The sequence below is a fragment of the Astatotilapia calliptera genome, chromosome 17 (genome assembly GCF_900246225.1).
Source record: "Astatotilapia calliptera chromosome 17, fAstCal1.2, whole genome shotgun sequence".
Lineage (NCBI taxonomy): Eukaryota > Metazoa > Chordata > Actinopteri > Cichliformes > Cichlidae > Astatotilapia > Astatotilapia calliptera.
This window is the reverse complement of record NC_039318.1, coordinates 3,726,527-3,746,383: the sequence shown is the minus strand read 5'-3', so window position 1 is coordinate 3,746,383 and position 19,857 is coordinate 3,726,527. Positions and strand designations below refer to the sequence as shown.

The 19,857-nt window shown below is 40.7% G+C and overlaps 1 protein-coding gene across 4 annotated transcripts; it reads right to left on the bottom strand.

Moving 5' to 3' along the window:
• Nucleotides 1-1,975: 1,975 nt before the first annotated feature.
• On the bottom strand, nt 1,976-19,350 carry LOC113009491 (leucine-rich repeat-containing protein 24-like). Of its 4 annotated transcripts, XM_026147805.1 has the most exons (9): nt 18,729-19,350; nt 18,370-18,461; nt 13,304-13,491; nt 12,173-12,259; nt 10,820-11,011; nt 10,559-10,727; nt 10,098-10,360; nt 9,170-9,742; nt 1,976-3,385 (listed from the first exon to the last, which is right to left on the bottom strand). In XM_026147805.1, the coding sequence occupies exons 3-9, from the start codon at nt 13,472-13,474 to the stop codon at nt 2,981-2,983; spliced, it is 1,860 nt and encodes a 619-aa protein (XP_026003590.1). In that variant the 5' UTR covers nt 13,475-13,491; nt 18,370-18,461; nt 18,729-19,350; the 3' UTR covers nt 1,976-2,980. The 4 variants fall into 4 exon arrangements, with proteins under 4 accessions (XP_026003590.1, XP_026003588.1, XP_026003589.1 ...); XM_026147803.1 differs by having other exon boundaries at nt 18,370-19,350; XM_026147804.1 differs by lacking the exon at nt 18,370-18,461.
• Between the last annotated feature and the right edge of the window lie 507 nt (nt 19,351-19,857).

Genomic DNA, 19,857 nt, shown 5'->3' with positions numbered 1-19,857 from the left:
GTAACTGGACTGGTACTTACATGGCATGTTTGTACTCTGCTTGAGCACTTGAACCACTGGCGAAATCGAAAAATGGTTCCTAAAACCAACTCTGTGCTTTTTCAGTGATATTAGGGTCATTGCGATAAATCTAGGTAGAGTGCCACATCCAAATCTCGCTGCTGCTGCAGCACTGCGCCTGGGGTTACTGTAATCACCCCAATACGCCTGAAAAGCGCGGAGTCACTGCTTTCTTGAACCTTTGGAATTCTTCCAGTTCAGTAAACGGTTCAGGTGTTACGGGAGTTACAGATGAAAAAAGTGAGCTCAGCGAAGATGTGAGCCCCAGAAACCTGAAGTCAGAGACACATTCCACTTGTTCTCCATATAAAGAGAGGGGAGGGGACCTGTCTGTGCCCATAGGAGTCTTTTGTTTTAAGGATGTTTGGCTTCAGGTTTTTTCTGAGCACCGGTGGGACAACGTCTACCTCCGCTCTGTACGCTGTCTTATCTTTATGGGTGAATGAATTAGTTGTGTAAAGCGCTTTGAGTGCTCAGATAGAGTAGAAAAGCGCTATATAAGAACCAGTCCATTTACTACAGTGTTGAACACTGAACTGTAGTCTGTGAGGCAGTGTAACACAAGTTAGGAAGGTGATAAGTAGACAGCATCAGCAGACTGGTCTGTTTCTTCTTGGTGTATTTTATTTTTCTGATATTCTGCCATCGTAAACCACTGGTTCCTAAAATCTTACTGGTTTTACACAGAATTTTACACACTTCTGAACCTCATTAGTCTCTACCATTAAGAAATCAGTAATTGGATTTTTCGAGTTTTCTTTGTATTATTGTGGGATCTTTACCTTACAATATAAAGCACCTTGTGGTTGTTGTGATCTGGTGCTAAATAAATACAATTTTATTGAATAAAATTAAATTGGAATTGAATCGCACTTTTCATAACTGTCCACATTTCTGTGGACTTACACAAGGGCCATGTATCATAAACCAAGACTGTGCGGATTGCTATAGTAACCAGGTGATTTACATTGTGCAGCTGGGTTTTCTACATTGCAAAGGTCTGTCTGTTCTTACTGGGATACATTGCCATGGTAGGTTTTTCTACAAACATATCACTCTTCCTGAGAGATCCCTTGGTTCTCAGTGTGCAGGTAGGAGGGTCTAAAATGTTTCAGTAGTGTTTAAATCTGTCTATCCTTGATTATTCTGAGATGCAACTTTATTCCTTGACTGGACTGTTCCCTGTAAACTGCAAAAAATGTTCCCATTCTTCTAATAAGCATCAATATGTGATTCAGGACAGGACGCCAATCTGTTGATTATTTGTGGACTTTGTGGAATTTCCTGTGATCTGAAGGTGACAGTTTGGGCTTTTTTCCTCGCAAAGTGGTGACACATCTGAATAACTTCTACTTATGTACAAATGTTTGAAATGATGACCTTGGAATGTGTAGTTGTTCAAAAATGGGTCTAACTTGTGTAAATATAAATTCTCCTCAAATCTTCACTGAATTCCTCAGACTTCCCCATTGTTTTAAATACTGGTTCTTTTAAAAAAAAAAACATTTTTATGATGGCAAAAAGAACTAGTTGTTGTTGTTCGTCATGATCACTAACGAAAATAGGCTTTGGCTTTGTTAAGTAAAAGACACATTAGAACTTCCAACACCGCTTACTACAAAATGTAAATGATTTCGGTTTTTAAAAGATGTGTGTTGTACAATCGTTCCACCACGCGCAACAAATCGCTCAAAGAATTCAAAGCCCCAAATGACCATGAAATCCATGTCACGGTGAGTGTATGTAATTTAACCCTAACTGTGAGTCAATTCAGATAACGAAAGCATGCCCCGAGTATGTGGTTAGTTTCAAAGTATACCACGAAAATAATGTGTAGCTGTGTTCTAATCATTGTAAAGAGCTAGACTACATGTTTAGAATAAAAACAGATCAAAGGAACAGGAGAAAAGAGACAAAAGATTCTCTCAGTTTATAAAGGCAACAATAATTCACACGTGATCATTTAAAAGCAAAAACATTCAGTCAGGTAGCTTCATTTCTTGTTTTTTCGAGCCTTGTCTCTTTCTGCTTTGAAAACTTTATTTCTCAATCACAGCAGCTCGTTCATTCAGAAGCAGTCAAATACGTATCGTATAGCTGATGTTTTTTGCTCAGCTAAGAACTCTGCCTCCGTGTGGACTGGAAAACTCAGCAGCAACTCAGATTCATTCCCAACCGCACATGCTAGTATCAATAAAGACGGATAAATCCAAAAGAGTTGGGGTAAACTGAGCTCAGTTCATACTACAGAGAGGAGAGATTCATTTTTTGTGTCTGTTAGGACACTAAGCAACACAGATGAGTAAAATGATGATGAGAGAGAATGAGAATAAAACTCAGACTGACCTTTTTCTACACAGTTATATAATTACAAAATGCACTGTATTTCTACCCTGGGATTAAATTAAAACTTCCAGACACTGACAGCAGTTAGGCTATATAACACAGATTTCCCACATATTCATGAACCGGAGGGGGCCATGATTTCTCTCTTTCCTGTACTCAGCCTCCCAGTGAGCTCTGAGGTCTTGACAGGGCAGATGTTAGCACACCAGTAATGCTAAAATGTGTGAAAGTTAAGCATGTGCAGGACAGTGAAGCTGTCTTGGTGGTCAGTCAGAGGTTCCTATACTCCGAGTCACTCACCTACTCGCTTTTTTGGCAAACAACATCACAGTATGTCTGTGTTTTAGAGGTCAGACAGAGTTTGAGCTCTGCTTTGTACTGGAATTGACTCCGTTAACATTTGTCAGTGTAGTTTTGCAGAAGGAAAATCCTTTCACACAGAAAAGTACTTCTGTGCCTTTTTTGGTACATCCCAATAATGGCCTCCTGTTAGTCCATAAACAAGAAAGGCTGAGCTGTAAACCACTGGGTCACACACATATTTTGCTCTGTCTTCCAGGATTGCTTTCTTCCTTTAGCAGTGAATCTCATAAGCAATGGGAGAGTCTATGAAGAGGCCTGTGTGGTTGAGAAACATTCCTTCTGCCTCTAATGTGATCACGGGCTCTGCCTCCCCTCCTTCCCCTGCCATTCTCCTCATGGTCCGTATGTCACCATCCTGCTGCTGCTGCTTGTCAGGGGCCAGAGTGGGGCTCATGGTCTGGCCAGGGCCCGAGGAGAGGGTGTGGCTGGAGGTATCGGATGGTGCTGAACAGCCCAGGTTAGTGGTGGACACAGCTGTTGGCGGAGCAGGAGGAAGCACAGGCTTGGCCCTGTTGAGGACATACATTTCATGGCCACGCTCATCACGATACTCCTCCAGCTGGGCGAAGGTAGTGGGGCCATCAGAGTAGTCGTTCACATACAAGATGCTCTCCTCCTGTGAATTCAAATTCACCTTCATTAATATGACAATGTAAACAACAACAAAAAAACACCTTACAATATAAAGCGCCTAGAGGTGACTTTAATTGAATTGAATTAAATTGAATTCAAACAGGCGTTACATGTAGGGACCGCAGCCTATCCCGTGCTCAGGTGACCACAGAGAGACAGACCATCATTCACACCAACAGGTAATTTAGAGCATTTGGACTGTGGAAGGAGTCTTCACATAGAGAGCCCACACTGGCAAAAGAAGGTGGTGCAAATCCAAGACCCTCAGTGATAAACACTGCAGCGCTGCCCCCATTTAATTGATTTCATTTTCTTTCCTTTTATTGGATTCTTACTGAATTCCCAGTGCCCTGCAAAAGTCTTGAGTCACCCCTCTTTTTATATATTTTACAAGAAAACTCAACACCAAGCTCTTCATCAGACTATCAGTGACTGATAGAGTTGCATTGTATTTTCCTATCCAGGTATTCTGGCACTGTGTTTCTGATTATCATCTGGCAGAAAAATAAAGTTGTTGCCAATCAGACTCTTTCTGATGATATTGCTTGGTCAATCAAAATTCTACAATACTTCTCTGTGCTAAAGATTTCATCAATTTTGACAAAATATCCAACACTAGTGGCTGAAATGCAGTCCCAAACCTTGACAGAGCCTCCACTGTGTTTTACAAATGGCTGTACACATCAAACTCCTGACCTCCTCGATATATATATTGATATTTGAATCAACAATTTGGATTCATCACTCCATCAGATTTGTTGCCAATGATTCTTAGTTCAGGTCTTGTGTAACACACCTCAGTCTTTCCTTCCTTAAAAATGGCTTCTTGACAACGACTAAGATTGTTTCAGATAAGGCTTTACAACAGAGGGTCTAGATACATTACTTAGGTCCTGTGTCAGGTCTTTGCTGGATTTTTCCCCTTTATCTTGAAGACATAAACTTTTAGATATTGTTCATCCTCATCTTACAGATAGTTTCTTCAGTTTTTTAAGGATAGACTGCAAACCACGCTGGGATATGCAAGATTTAGGCTAATAGCTCTTTAGAAGTTGCTAGCACAAAAATACTAATTTATACTTGTCAAATTGAGTTATGTGTGGCATTACTTGGTAGATTCAACTAAAGAGTGACAAAAATACATGTGTGTTTTTGCCACAGGCTGCTGGTAAGGGGTCTAATATACATGTTAGGTTCCCTGTATGTTTGAGTGATTCACAGGTCAGTGGTAAGTAGTTTTGACTAATAACATTATCTGAAAATGATCACATACAAGAACTAGACTGAAAATTATCTGCCAGTGGCTGAAGAAAAACTTTAAACTACTTTCAGATGGTGAATGGTGAATGGCCTGTATTTATATAGTGCTTTACTAGTCCCTAAGGACCCCAAAGCGCTTTACATAACCAGTCATCCACCCATTCACACACACATTCACACACTGGTGATGGCAGCTACATTGTAGCCACAGCCACCCTGGGGTGCACTGACAGAGGCGAGGCTGCCGGACACTGGCGCCACCGGGCCCTCTGACGACCACCAGTAGACAACGGGTGAAGTGTCTTGCCCAAGGACACAACGACCGAGACTGTCCAAGCAGGGGCTCGAACCGGCAACCTTCCGATTACAAGGCGAACGCCCAACTCTTGAGCCACGATCTCCACGATGGATTGGAGAACTATTGCTCAAGACCTCTTTAAAAAATTACAAGTCTTACTCCTCCATCCATCTATTTTCTTCCACTAGTCCTGGGCCAGGTCATTGGTGGAGTAGCTTAAACAAGGATGCCCAGACCTCCCTCTCTCAGCCAACTTCTCATGCTTATCTGGGAGAACACTTAGACAATCCCAAAAGATTAGCATGTCCTGGGTTTGCTCCAGGGCTGCCTTCTGGTAGGACATGCCTAAAACACCTCATGCAGGAGGTGCCCAGGAGGCATGTCCGAATCACCTCATCTGGCTCCTTTCAATGTGAGTAGTAGCTGTAAACTGAGCCAGTCTTAGATAACTGAACTCCTCACTAAATCTCTAACTGAGATAGCCACCCAGTGGGGAAAGCTCATTTCTGCCACTAGCCTCTATGATCTCATTCTTTCGGTCACTACCCAGAACTCATGATAACAGGAGAGAGTAGGGACATAAATCAAGAGCTTTTCTTTAATGCTCAGCTGTCTTTACCACAATGGACCAGTCCAGCATCTGCATCACTGCAACTGTAGCCCCAACCCATCTGTTAATCTCTCACTTTCTTCTCGCCTCATTCACTAACAAGATCCCAAGATACTTAAACTTGGTTGGTGGCACTCTCACCTGGTGTTTGCTCTTTCTGTGGTACACTATCACTTCTTGTGTTTTGTGTAGCTAGCCCATTTAATTTAAACTCTTGGAAAACATATTTTTTCATAGTGTAATATGAAGATGATTTTTGTAGTGCAGATGATTCATAATATCCATCTGCTTTATCCAAAGCAAACTCTGTTAAACCACCTGCTAATTATATTTACAGTATTTAGTCATTGTGTCTGTAGGGATTTGCTAGCTTAGCTTAGCTCATAGCTAACTTGCTATAAGCACAGCATCTTCACCCGTCCATCTTGCACCTTCTTGCTCCATGTGCAAGAGGTTTAGTTACTCCTCGGCCTCCCTTATTAATAATGGTTCTTGTAATAAATGTAGCCTGTTTTCAGCTCTGTAGGCCAGGATTCCTGAATTGGAGTTGGGATCATGAAGCAGACTTGCTGTCTACGTCTCTCTGCAGCCTGTCTCCTTCTGTCATCCCCTAAACTCCATCCCCTTAGAGACTGCAGTTGCTCCCAGACCACCAAAAACAAACCAAATTTTTTTTTAGCAAAAATGATTTAAAAACATTAAAAAAAAAAATCACAAAGAAAGAACAATATAGCACCAAAGAGTAAAACTGTGGATTCTTAAACTTTAGTCCCTGTTAGTAAAAGATTTAATAATTGATCAACACTGAAAATGGCATCTCACTAATTTAGAAGATTTTCATTTAGCCTGGAAAAAAAAGATTGTTGCTCTATTTAAAATAAAGCTCTCCATAAAGCTAGAAAGTCTTACTATTCATCCTTGTAGCCAGGCTGACAGAGAGTCTGTCGAGCCAAGCATTTCACCAGTCGTTACTTCACATTTCTTGACAAATAAAAATTTGACTATTTAGAGAAAAAATATTCATAACCATCTGACTGATGTCTCATTATGTACTTCTTCCAATTCTATTGATAATTTAGCCTCTCTATCTATTAGCCTCTGAATAGATTTTTCTGAGTTAACTCCAGTAATTACTTCCTCCAAATCATAAACATGTCCATTAGGCCCCTACATCTTACAAGAGTGCTCAAAGAAGTCCTTTGAGAAGTCTATTAATGCTTCAATTTAAACTATGATCTATATATCCCTATTACTGGGCTATGTACCGAGCCATGTATCAGAAGCCTTTAAACTGGCAGTGATTAAGCCATTACTTAAAAAGCAATCACTTGCTGTTTTAGCTAATTATTTCAGGGGCACCACCAATGGCTGGCCAAAATTTGCAGGACCCCCAGTGGACCCCCTGGCATATGTTGGTAATAATTTTAATAAACATGAGTACAAGAGAAGACACTCTACAGTGAGTTGAAACATTAATGTGTTATTTATTCCTGCATATACAATTTTTGTCATTCGTATTGTATTCGTATTTCGTATTCTATGCAGATGACACCCAACTTTATCCATGAAGCCAGATGCATCAATTAACTAAACTACAGGACTGTCTTAAAGACATAAAGACCTGGATGACCTCCAATTTCCTGCTTCTAAATTCAGATGAAACTGGGGTTATTGAACTTGTAAAATTGTATTGTAAAATCTTAGAAATATGGTGTCTAACGTATGCTTACCCTGGACAGAGATGGCAGAAGCACAGGCTTTCTCTACTTAATGCAACTATCTATACTTCTACTTAAAAGCTACTTTTACTTTCGTACTTGAAGTACATTTTAAAGCCTGTACTTTTTCAGTTTTATTTGAGTAAGGAAGTTTCTTCAGTACTTCAACTTTTCTCTAAATCTAACCTTTCTCCTTCTCCTTTCCTGTCTGTCGTCCAACATCAAGTGAAGTTATCTGGCACCGTTTTCTCTCCTTTAGCTAGCAGACACAGTGCAACAAACTGCACACAGTTTGTGTGCTTGCTGATGTTTGTTGAGCTGATAGAAACATTGAACTTCAAATTACCCGTTTCTTAAAAATAGCACTCTTTTCATGCTTCCTCCTCTTGTGTAGAGATAGCTAGATTCTAAAGTACCGCAACCACAACTTACGGAAACCTGCACCTCTTCCGGCCCATTTTAACTCGGATTATAAATGCTATAGATGATACAGTTGAACCTAAAATAATGAGTTTGTTTTGAAAATGTAAGGAGTAAAAAGTACAGATATTTGTTTAAACATGAAGGGAGTAAAAGTAAAAAGTTATCAGAATACAGAGTAGTTGTACTTTCCTCAAGTAATGTGTGGAGGAGGTGTGATCCCTGGCTCAGCTGTGAGCCAGTCTTTATATAGTGATACCTGAAAATTCTAAGTACAGTAACAAAGTACTTGTACTTCATTACTTCCCATCTTTTAATCTAAATGGGATTACACTGGCCTCCAGTAACTGTGTGAGGAATCTTGGAGTCATTTTTGACCAGGATATTACACAAATATGTAGGACTGATTTCTTCCATTTGTGCAATGTCTTTAAAATTAGAAACATCCTTTGTTGAGTGATGCTGAACTTGTTGATGCATTTATTACTTCTAGACTGGATTATTGTAATTCGTTATTATCAGGATGTCCTAAAAACTCCCCAAAAAGCCTTCAGTTAAATGCTGCACTGAGAGCACTGGGACTATATTTCTCTCATATTGGCTTTTCTTCATTGTCTGCATGTAAAATCCAGAATCAAAGTTAAAATCCTTTTCCATACAAGGTCTTGAACACATAAGGTCAAGCCCTACACTTGACTCTTAGACTCCTCGGTTAATTGTGGGATATTTAAAAGTAGGATAGTAATTGGTGACAAAGGGCAGCCCTGGTGGAGTCCAGCATGCACCATGAACAAGTCGGACTTGCAATGTAAACCAAGCTACTGTAATAGCAATAGGACAGACACACCATGGTCCCAAAGCATACCCCAGAGGATACTCCGAGGGATGTGGAAAAGTTTCCTCCACAGTCCACAGAACACATGTAGACTGTTGAGCAAACCTAAATACATAAAACCGCATCTACATCATCAGGTTGTGTGTATCTCTATTGTTATATGACTGCTGCAGATTTGTTTGATCACACATAACAAATTTTAAAGTTATAACAAGAACAGTTATTTTTAACCAGATACACTGATCGTAACATAAGCTCATAAAACATATCTTGACACATGTGGTCATAAGGTACCATTTGTGCCAAAAATTTGTTAACATGAACGCTGTTTACATGGACAATACATTTGTCTGTATTTGCGACATCGCACTTTACTTCAGTTGTAACAAAACTCTTTCGACAAACAGATGGTCCATGTAAAATGCTCACCTGACAAAACATTTGTGTGTGTCAGTGCAGTTTTACTTCTGTCATCTTGTTGTGCTTCCTCTGATTTTGTTGTGTTACACTGACACAGACAAATAATTGAAAATTCATTCATAAATTCCTATCTACTATGAGGATAAATGCCTTTATTCTACTTTTAAATATGCCAATCACATTTGTAGTATTGAACATATATGCACCTTTTCAGCCCCATCAGCCTCTTTGTCCCGTTGGTGATGTCGACTGTAGATCATGGCGACTAGCAGCAGAGCAGTCAAAGTCAGCAGTGAGATGCCCACAGCAATGGCAGTCTGAGTGGCAGCTCCCAGAGCACTGAAGGCCATGCTGCCCAGAGCATACAGGGGTTCCCGGCTTACATCTGAGCCCAAAGCAGGACCGTGGCTCCTCAGTCGAGGCCAGGCAGGTGAGTACGGTAGAGACACCTGGGACCATGAAGCCCAGATGGAGGAAGAAGATGAGGAGGATGTTGATGAGTTGATGGCAAGTTGAAAGGTGACTCTAGCCACACCTCCTGCGTTCCATGCTTCACATTCATAGAAGCCTGCATGAGCCACAGTTACATTACTGAGAAACAACATGCCACTGCCAGTGTCAGGGTCAAAGAGTTCGCCATTAGTCTTCTGGAGACTGACTCTGCCTTCCTGCGAGGGCTCCTCTGCTCCTCCCATTCCACCTCCACCTGCATCCAACTCCTGAACCAGGCCTCTGGGAGAAAGGACTACTTTACCCTGGGAAGCTTTCCTCCAGGTCACCTGCAAAAGGTATTGACATTTCTTTCTTCAGTGGGCTTACAAAGGATAAACCATCACAGTACAAAAAGAAAAACAGATACTACTGTTACAGTACTGTCAACCTGAACTGGAGTATGTAACTGATGATTCATTCAAGATGTTTTAAATAAATGAAAAAAGGAGGAAAATTGAAGTAACCACTTTAGCTGACCACACTGATTGCATGCAGTGTATTTGGAACAGTCAAAGAAGACCAGTACAAACAAATTCACTCATTTGATAGGCAGGACTTATGGCAAATGGTGGGGAAAACAAAATAATTTAAAAGAATATTAAAACTTTAATTACCACTTTATTTCACTTTAATTATCATTACCTGTGGCCGAGGATAACCAGTGGCATGGCACGACACCCTGAGGCTCTCTCCCAGATGCACTGCAAGCCTCTTGGGCTCCAGCTGCACCAAGGGAGGGATACAGACCAAGCTGTTGAGAGGAACCTCCACCAAGCTCAGATGGGACAGGCGTGGTGGCTCGATGCAAACTAGTCGACGTTCTGCAGAGCTAAGCAGACGCTGACCCTCTTCATCAATCCAGGTCCTCAGCCAGTGCAACGCACAGTCACAGCGCCATGGATTATCTGCAGCATAGCACAAGACAGAAGCCACTTAATGTTCTGCCCTAAAGAGTCATGATGATTACCATATTACTAGGCTCTACATGAGTAGCTATCTGTAACTCAGTGAACAGATGTTATTATGCGTGAAACTGTATAAAAACCCAACAAAAAACCCAAAACACAACATGGGTTCCAATGTCATCAGTAAAGGAGCCTCACCTGTGATACGCAGGACCTGCAGGCTCACTAGAGGTCGCAGTGTTGCAGGGCCAATTGTGTGGAGGTTATTCCTACTCAGGTCCAGCAGAGCCAGAGAAGTCAAACCAACTAAAGCCTGGTCGGCTAACGTCTCTATACTATTATGCTGTAAGTGGAGCTCCTGCAGACGCTGAGACATCAAGAGAATGATGTACATTATCTATGAAGCTTCATATAGGGCTCAGCAAAGCTGCTGTGTTGAACAGGAAAGTGAGACTGTACCGGTAGGCCACGGAAGGTGTAGTCCAGCAGCCGTGTGATGTCGTTTCGTGCCAGGTACAGAATGCGTAGATGTTCGAGTCCCTGAAACATGTCAGCTGTCACCAAATGGATGCGGTTTCCATTCAGTGCTAGCTCCAATAACTGACCGAGGCTCTGGAAAGAGCCAGGCTCCACGGCTGAGATGGTGTTGTTCTAGAGGAAGAGGGACATGAAAAGAAAACTAGAAAAATGTCTGCTTCTGGTTAATCTCCTGGAACTACCACTACTATGATGTCATTTGGTTTTATGAAAATTTATGTTTTATTGTAAAATGTACCTATTTTGATTGTAAGCCCAACAAGGGACTATTGTTGAAAATTAGCAATAGCTATAAACTTATGTGCATTACATCAGTTTCATGTTTTGTACTTGAACTATGTTAAACTGCACTGTCCCTTTTAAATAAATAAATTTAAATTCCAAATACTTCTGATGATGCCTTTGAAACACATTTTCTGTCTTCTCTGTTGTGATCCTTTTATTTTGGAGCAGTCTAACATTTGACAGTGTTTTTGGCACAAGGAGGAGAGTGACTCAATTCACAATTTCACTGTTTCAAAAAATACGTACAATAGATTCATAAGAGGTAACGCCAGTGATTTTCTTAATGTCTGTTTGCTGGAGTAAGGAAAGTGTTACTATACATGTTCTCAGCTTTGGTTGGAGATGATGACCACAGAGTTGAAAATTAAACATTTCTGGCGGTGTGGAGTCAGAAAGAGGTAAGTTCATTAGATGTCTACAACTACTTATCTCTGCTGCAGGCTAGCAGCTCATGGTGACAGTAGTGCCCTCTAATATAATATACCTCAAACTCTGAAGTGGTTGCAGGTGCACTGCTGGGTTTTAAAAACAATGAAAACTGTAATGTAATTTGAGTATAAATAGAAGGCCATGTATTTGATAGACATCTGCCTTTGGAGCCAATTTTGGCCTATATGGGTTTTTGCCATGACTGGCAATGTATTTTGAAAAGTCTAGTTTTTATTTTTATTTCAGTTAACCAAAATTTCAACCCACTTTAATTTAGTTTTAGTTAGCAATAACAACCTTTTGCTGCAGCCTTACAAGACATCGACCCTGCTGTATTCTTAAACCTGCTCAGTGAAATCCTTCCTCTGTTGCATTAAAACATTTTGGAGGGTAATACTTCGCTATAATTTGATACTACTGAGTGAAGTAAACACAGCGTATACCATTGCTAGAATGTATACAAATCCATACTTAGTATAAACTGTGATGTAGTCAACAGATTAAAACTGAAGGCTAAAGAGTCTTAGTGTAAGTGTTTAAGAGTGTATGTGCATTTATTACCTGCAGGTACAAATAGTGCAGGTGCTTCAGCATGGTGAGGTCCTGTCGACGGATCTGACCAATCACATTGTCCTGGAGAAAGATGGTCTGGATGGAGAGATGAGCAGGGACAAAAGAGGAGTTTTAGTCACTATTGTCTTAAAACATTTGATACATTGTGATTAATGCTCTGATCAATCTATCTCTATTAATAGGCTCAAATCTTCATTTTATCTCAAAATTTCTTCAAAGAGTAGCTGTAAAGCAGCTAATTGGGCATGTGCAGAGATATTGTTTATTTGAAGAGCTCCATCTATTTAAGAGTCTGCAGTTTGTTCATGTTTTCCACAGGGTTCTGTGCTAGGACCAATTTTATTTGGATTGGATCAACTGGTCCCTAAATGCAATTGACACCCCTTTCTCAACGAGAAGTCTGGGCTTGGGTGAGCCTGAGTGCTGAAGATATCTACCTATTCGGAACCATGGTAACAGGGTTCTGGCGGATCGGAGCTGGCTTGGCCCTGACTTATCGAAGAATTAAGGAAGCGGAACCGGCTGTTCAAACCCCCACAAGGCTGCCCGCTGGGATTGGAACGATGGGAGAGGCGTGAGTTTCTCAAAATGGGCCCATTGAGTCAGCATGGATAAGATCTTGGAAAGGCTACGGCTGCTGTGAATACTCAGAATAAGATCTCTGACTGCAGACTGGATACATCTCGGAAGGACTAGCTCGGAATAACATCTCTGGGCACAAATTGGATGACATCTCGAGGAGGCACACTGCCGTGAGTTCTCAGAAATCGGCTCCTTGAGCACAAGAAATGACAACATCACAGAACGCAAGTATGGCGAAGCTCGCGGCTCTCCAATGGGAGATTGAGAGACCAGTGTTGGACTGTAGAACTGCTTTGAAATTCATATGAGCTGATCGCACTAAAGTAAAAAGCACCATCACTTCATGCGGATATACTTATTCCTAACAATCTTAGAAACACTGTGTGTATCCATATTCTCACGCTGGATAGCATTACTTTGTCCTCCAGTAACACTGTGCGGAATCTTGGCGACTTTTAATGCTCACATTAAACAAATATATAGGACTACTTTCTTGCATTTGAATTAAATTGAATCTTCTTAGGGCATCGATCCTACCTGTATGGTTAAAGGGATGTATTTGGGGATGTCCCTCAGTCCTGTGGAGCCACACTCCACAGTGAGGCTGTAGCAGCGACAGCCCACAGGGCAGGAAGGAGAGGCTCGTAGAGGAGTGGAGTGTAGAGACAGGAGGAGCGTGGAGAGAAGAAGCACCAAAAACACAGCCATCACGTCAAGAGATAAAACTGAGAAAGGTGAGAACACAGAATGAGTCATGATCAGCATTCTTCTGACTTGTTTTGAGGCCGAACAAAAATATGTAAAATGGTCAGTGAGGAGGAATTCCCTCCTACACAAATTAGCCTGAAAATAATACTGTAACAACAAACAATTTTTCAAATCAGCTTGAGCCATACAATCCAATGGATACATCCTAGGATTCTGTCAAAGGTCTCATTGGCATATTGTTTTTCTGACATTTCAGACTCCGAACAATTCCTATTTATTAAAACTGAACAAGAACAAAGCCAAAATGCAAAAGCAGCATGTAGTATCCCATTTGATTTAGTGGTTTGTGGAACCACATTTTGTGGCAACTTGAAGTCTCTCACAGTATTGTGGATCAATTTTGGCTCACTGTTCTTTATAATGTTGCTCAGAAAGTTCCTGCCACTGCATTACAATCATGTTGATGTTTCTTTTCAGCACTGTAGCCAGGCTGACAGGCTAACTCAGCTGTCTTAACTAATTATAGGCCAATCACAAACCTTCTTTTTATCTAAAAAAAATTCTTGAAAGAGTAGTTGTAGAACAGCTAACTGATCATCTGTAGAGGAATTGTTTATTTTAAGATTTTCAGTCAGGTTTCAGAGCTCATCACAGTACAGCGACTGGCCTCTGACAGTGGACTCCTCTCTGTGCTTGTCCTGCTAGACCTCAGTGCAGTGTTTGATACCATTGACCATAATACTTTATAACAGCGATTAGAGCATGCTGTAGATATTAAATGGAGTGGAGTACCTTTAAGTCATTATGGAGAATCCAGTTTATTCATGCAGATGTAGAGTCCTCTTAACACACTAAGGTTAATTATGGAGTTCCACAGGGTTCAGTGCTAGGACAAATTTTGTTTACATTATGCATACTTCCCTTAGTGAGTATCATTAGAAGACATAGCATACATTTTCACTGCTACACAGATGGCACCCAACTTTATCTACCCATGAAGCCAGATAACACACACCAATTAATTAAATTACAGAGATGTCTTAAAGACATAAAGACCTGGATTACCGCTCAATGCTTCTAAATTCAGATAAAAGGGAGGTTTTTGTACTTGGCCCTGAAAGTTTTAGAAATATGGTATCTAATCAGATGCTTACTCTGGATGGCATTACCTTGGCATCCAGCAACACTGTGAGGAATCTTGGAGTCATTTTTGACCAGGATATATCCTTCAATGTGCATATCAAACAAATGACTTCTTCCATTTGTGCAATATCTCAGCCTTCAGTTGATCCAAAATGCTGCAGGAAGAGTACTGACAGAGAGCGAGAGCATATTTCTGCTATACTGGCTTGTCTTCATTGGCTCCCTGTTAAATCCAGAATTGAATTCAAAATCCTGCTCCTCACATACAAGGTCCTACCTTAGTTATGCTGCAAAAGAAATAGACTGCTGGAGATTCCCATGATACACTGAGTGTTTCTTCTTCAGTCACCTTTTTACTCAATATGTAGTTGTACACAACTCTATATTTAATCATTGATTCTTATTAACTAACAACTGTGGCTCCCTTCCACAGCATGTCTACTCCTGTCTTCCTCGGGGCAGATGGCTGTCCCTCCCTGAGCCTGGTTCTTCTGCAGGTTTCTTCCTGTTAAAAGAGTTAAAAAAGTTTTTCCTGCTTTCTCATAGGCGATCATGACTGTTGGGGTTTTCTCTGTTTTCTTTGTATTACTGTAGGGCGTTTATGTCACATATAAAGTGCCTTCAGGCAACTGTTGCTGTGATTTGGTGCTATATAAAATAAATAAAACTGAATTGATTCTTCTAAAATCTGACAGTCAGGATTCAGAATTGCTTACAATAAGAAACAGCACTAGAGATAGTTCAGAATGATCTGACCTCTCTGACAATGAACTGATGTTCTCGTTTGTCCTGCTAGACTTCACTGCAGAATTAGATACTATTGACCACAATATTTTACTACATAGAGTAGAACAAGCGACAGGTATTAAAGGCACTGTGCTGCAGGGATTTGAATATCTTTTGTATCTAATAAACTCCAGTTTATTCATGTAAATAGGAAAGTGTTCTTGACAAGCTAAGGTTAATTATGAACTTCCTCTGGGTGTTGTGCTGAGACCAGTTGTATTTACATTATTTATAAACGATTCTCCTAGGCAGGAACATTAGGAAGCATTACCTTGACATCCAGTACTGTGAACAATCTCATATTTGACCAGGATATGTCCTTCAATATGCATATTAAACTTTTGACCAGTGGATAGTCTACTATCCACTATAGACTATTACTTATAAATATCTTATATATTTATATAAATATCTTATTTGAATGATTACCTCCATATCGATGAGAGAAAGCGAGAAAGACAGAGACTGAGCTCCATTCACTCAGTGATGAAGAAACTGACCTCACAGCTCACCGTTTATTCAGTGGGCTGGTTTCAGTCATTATGCAAATGTACTGTTTATAAAGTTGGGGAAACCTGCAGTCAGCTGAGACTGAAGAAGTCACTTCAATGAGTGACAAAATGTTTCTCCCATTGAAAACGCTATGTCCAGATGAATCAACTTTTTGGCATAAGGAATATATTTATATTGTAAAAATAAAAGCTAGAAAAACACATCCATGAATTACAAATTAAATTATTTCTTAAAAATTATTCTTTTTTTCCCTTTTGCTTTTATACATTGCAAATAAAGTTAAGGAAAGTTTCTTCATGGTTCAACGGTTGCTCATCAGAGGATGATTTAAAAATGTTCTGCCAACAATTTCTTTTTCATGCGTAGTTGCAGCGTCTATCTTTTAATACATATGCCTTTCAAGAGTCTTACTGAGATGATGCAAGAAATTCTCTGCATCTAATCTCCATTGTAGAGATATTTGCCATGTAGCCTCTCTGCCTTGCTTCCACTACATTTCACTACGCCGTAGTTTCTTCAACCCATTGGCTTCCTTTATGACATCTTCCCAGGGCACTGCGAACTTAATAAAGCAGGCAGCACAGTGTGAGTTCAACACACTACCACACAGTACAATGTCTGATCTTAAGTTAGCAAGATCAGACATTGTACTGTGTGGGGGTCCAGAACTGCAGCTTTGTTGCTTCTTTGTCAGAATACTCTCCCCTTATCATTTCAGTTGTACCAGTTAATATGATGTACTTCACACCGTCAGAGAGTTTTGTATGTTGATCTGATGATACAGCCAAACATTCTCTCTTTCATAACTCTTCTGAGGTGGTACTCCCATTTTCCCCACACCTAAACATTTCATCCACTACCTATGTTTCACCTGGGATACTGCCCAAGCACATCTTGATGTTTCCTCTTGTTAGTGGATTTCAGCCATGACTTTTTCTATACAGTCTGATGCAGATGCTTTCCCAAAGTGTTGTCGCATGCTTCTAAATCAGGGGTGGGGAACTCAAGACCTCAAGGGCCGCTGTCCTGCAGGTTTTAGATGTGTCCTTGATCCCAAGCAGCTGATTCAAATGGCTAAATTACCTGCTCAACGTGTCTTGAAGTTGTCCAGATGTCTGGTAATAAACTAATCATTTTATTCAGGTGTGTTGACCCAGGATGATATCTAAAACCTGCAGGACACCGGCCCTTGAAGCCTGGAGTTTCCCCACCTCTGTTCTAAGTCCTACGCCCAGGTGTATTCTCAAGAATGTCACTATGGAGAAAAGCAGATTTTGCTTCTTGATTTGCAATCCCAGCTTTCCAAATTCACCCTGTTTATAGATAAATGGTAAATGGCCTGTATCTGTATAGCACTTTACTTAGTCCCTAAGGACTCCAAAGAGCTTTACACATTCAGTCATCCACCCATTCACACACACATTCACACAAATGGCAGCAACTCTGATTGTTGTATTTGTAGATTCTAATAATCGTTTCATTTTGGTGCACTTAAAGGCCTACCTCTATCATGCTTGATGGAGAAAAAGTGCTTCCTGGCCAAACAACTCGATACTCCTCAAACATCTAGGGAGCCTCAACCTTTTCCTCTCGAAGAAACATATTACTCTCTGTCTTCTTATGGGTGCTGGATTAGGTGTTGGCTCAAACTAATTCTTGTCATTGTATACTTTTGTCAAAATGTGTGTCTAGTTCTTGCCTTGTCTTCAGGTATTCCCTTTTTTGCTATGGTGAAAAGTGATTTTAGAAACTTAAAGGGTTCCATAAAAATGTGATCGTACCCTCTCTTGCTTTTTTTGTACCTTTCACAAATTATCCACTTGTCTCAGGGCGAACAGCTGGTGTTTGATGTTTTCCTGGAGCTGGTTTAATCCAGAGTATTTTATAGTTGTGAATAATTTTTCTACTGTAAAAATATAGTCTTCAAATTGTTTGGAAATGGCACGTCCCAGATTATTGAACAACAACAACGGTTTCTGTGAGACCATTTCCGATGTCTTTCCTGCTTGGCATTGTGTTAACACAACTGAATACCCAAGAACAATAAAGTGGAAAAACCTCTTTTCTGATAGTGAAGGTCATAATTCCTGATGATCAAAAATATCTGATTAGCAGCACCTGGCTGCTACCTACCCTCTCAATTCTTATGAAAAAACAGCAAGGGCCTACTTCACACACTGCGTTTGCATTCGGTCTTACTTTTTGTTAAATAAATATAACACTATGACATGCTTTTGTAGTTTATCTGAGGTTATGTTTACTGCATTTTGAGACCTAAGCCTTAGAATTAAAGGTGAGTGTAATTTATTTTAAACCATGACTGTAAATGTAGTTTTATTCTGATTAACATCTCAATAAATGTAATCTTTTCCATATTCATATCAGTTGGTGAATCTCTGTCACCATAGAAACAGCTCATGCCAAGAGGATTTGACTTGCATAAAAGGATCTACCATCAAGGCCACTTCACTCTGCTGCTGCTGCTCGCCTGTAAACGTCCTCTACTGTGTAACTACAGGGCTGCTGCAGCATGAACTGGGTTTATCTGTATGTAAGATATGAAACACATAAAATATTTCCATTGACTGACAGCAGTGAAACCAGAAAAGCTGTCTTTAAGGGCAGCTAAACATGCACTCGAGCAGTCATATGCTGTGCTAAAGGCCACCTTAATAACACAGAAGCTACACAATAACAGTAACCAGTATCTGATGGCAGCGTGCATGCCAAAGGGTGATTAAATGGACTCTGCGAAGACAAACGCATATAAGATAAGAAGCACCATGATGGATGCGTGTGGAAGAATAAATACCTCTTTGGGGAAGGACGTGGGAGACCCAGAAAAGGACGTCCGACCTGCACGACGTCTTCTTATTCCTTCTTAGCAGACGGTTCTAATAATTTGCCTCAAATAAATGAAAGTAGAAGAGGGGAGGAAAAAATCGACAGTTTGCAGAGGACCGCGGGCCGTCGCACACACGCTTATGATGTCAACAAAAGACGGGAGCCAGCAGCGAAATATTATGGCAGGTTTGATAGTGTAGCACTAAGTGCAAATCAGTGCAGTGCGGTTCAGATCATGTCTTTGTTGAATGCCATCATCCAGCTGTTCATTCATTCGTCACTCCCAGTGAACCCTCCCATCCATTTACCCCACGCTGCTGCTCCTCAGGACGATCGTCGAGTCAGCAGTGCTCCGCAAGAAGCACAAAAGCGTCTCCTGCACACGTTAATCACAGCAAAGTCTTCGTGATAAATGTTGTGCATCAAACTCATCTGTGTAAGAATCTGTGGTCGTTCGCCTGCAGATTGCCATCTCACGCTAACGTAGTGCGTAAATCTGCATTCCGTGGAAACCGTGGACATTTTCATTACGCTCACCGTCACAGTGCCAGCAAAATATTCTTAGGTGTCAGGAACTGAACAGAAATGGTTAATATAGATACAATCATTAGTCACGTGAACAAGGTAAGAAGGCGACATTTATCGCGTCTTCAAACGCATCAAAGACAACCAGGGTTTCAAGAACATCTCAGCCCAGCTGGAAAAGTGTGTGTTCAAAAAAGACTAAGTGTGGCGAGGTTTTAAAAGGATTTCTGATACATGCAAGCGATCATCTAATGACAACCGAGCTTTCAGGGCTGGTCAGCCCTGCAAATCGAGCCCAAGAGACTGTGTTTAATGAAATCCAAATGACATCAGAAGATCTGCTGGTAGGCAACTTCTTGTATCAAGTTACTGTAATCACAGAGACGGCAAAAAGTTCACCTTTATTTCAAGAAAAATTAGAACTCTACGTTCGGGTCCAGGTCTATGAGAGGATCCTCATCACTGATTAATCTTTGTACTGCTCTTCCCAAATACAAATGCGTGACAGTGATGCGAGGTCATCTGTTTGATGAACTGGAACAGTTCCTTTTAGGAAATGAATTCTGCACACA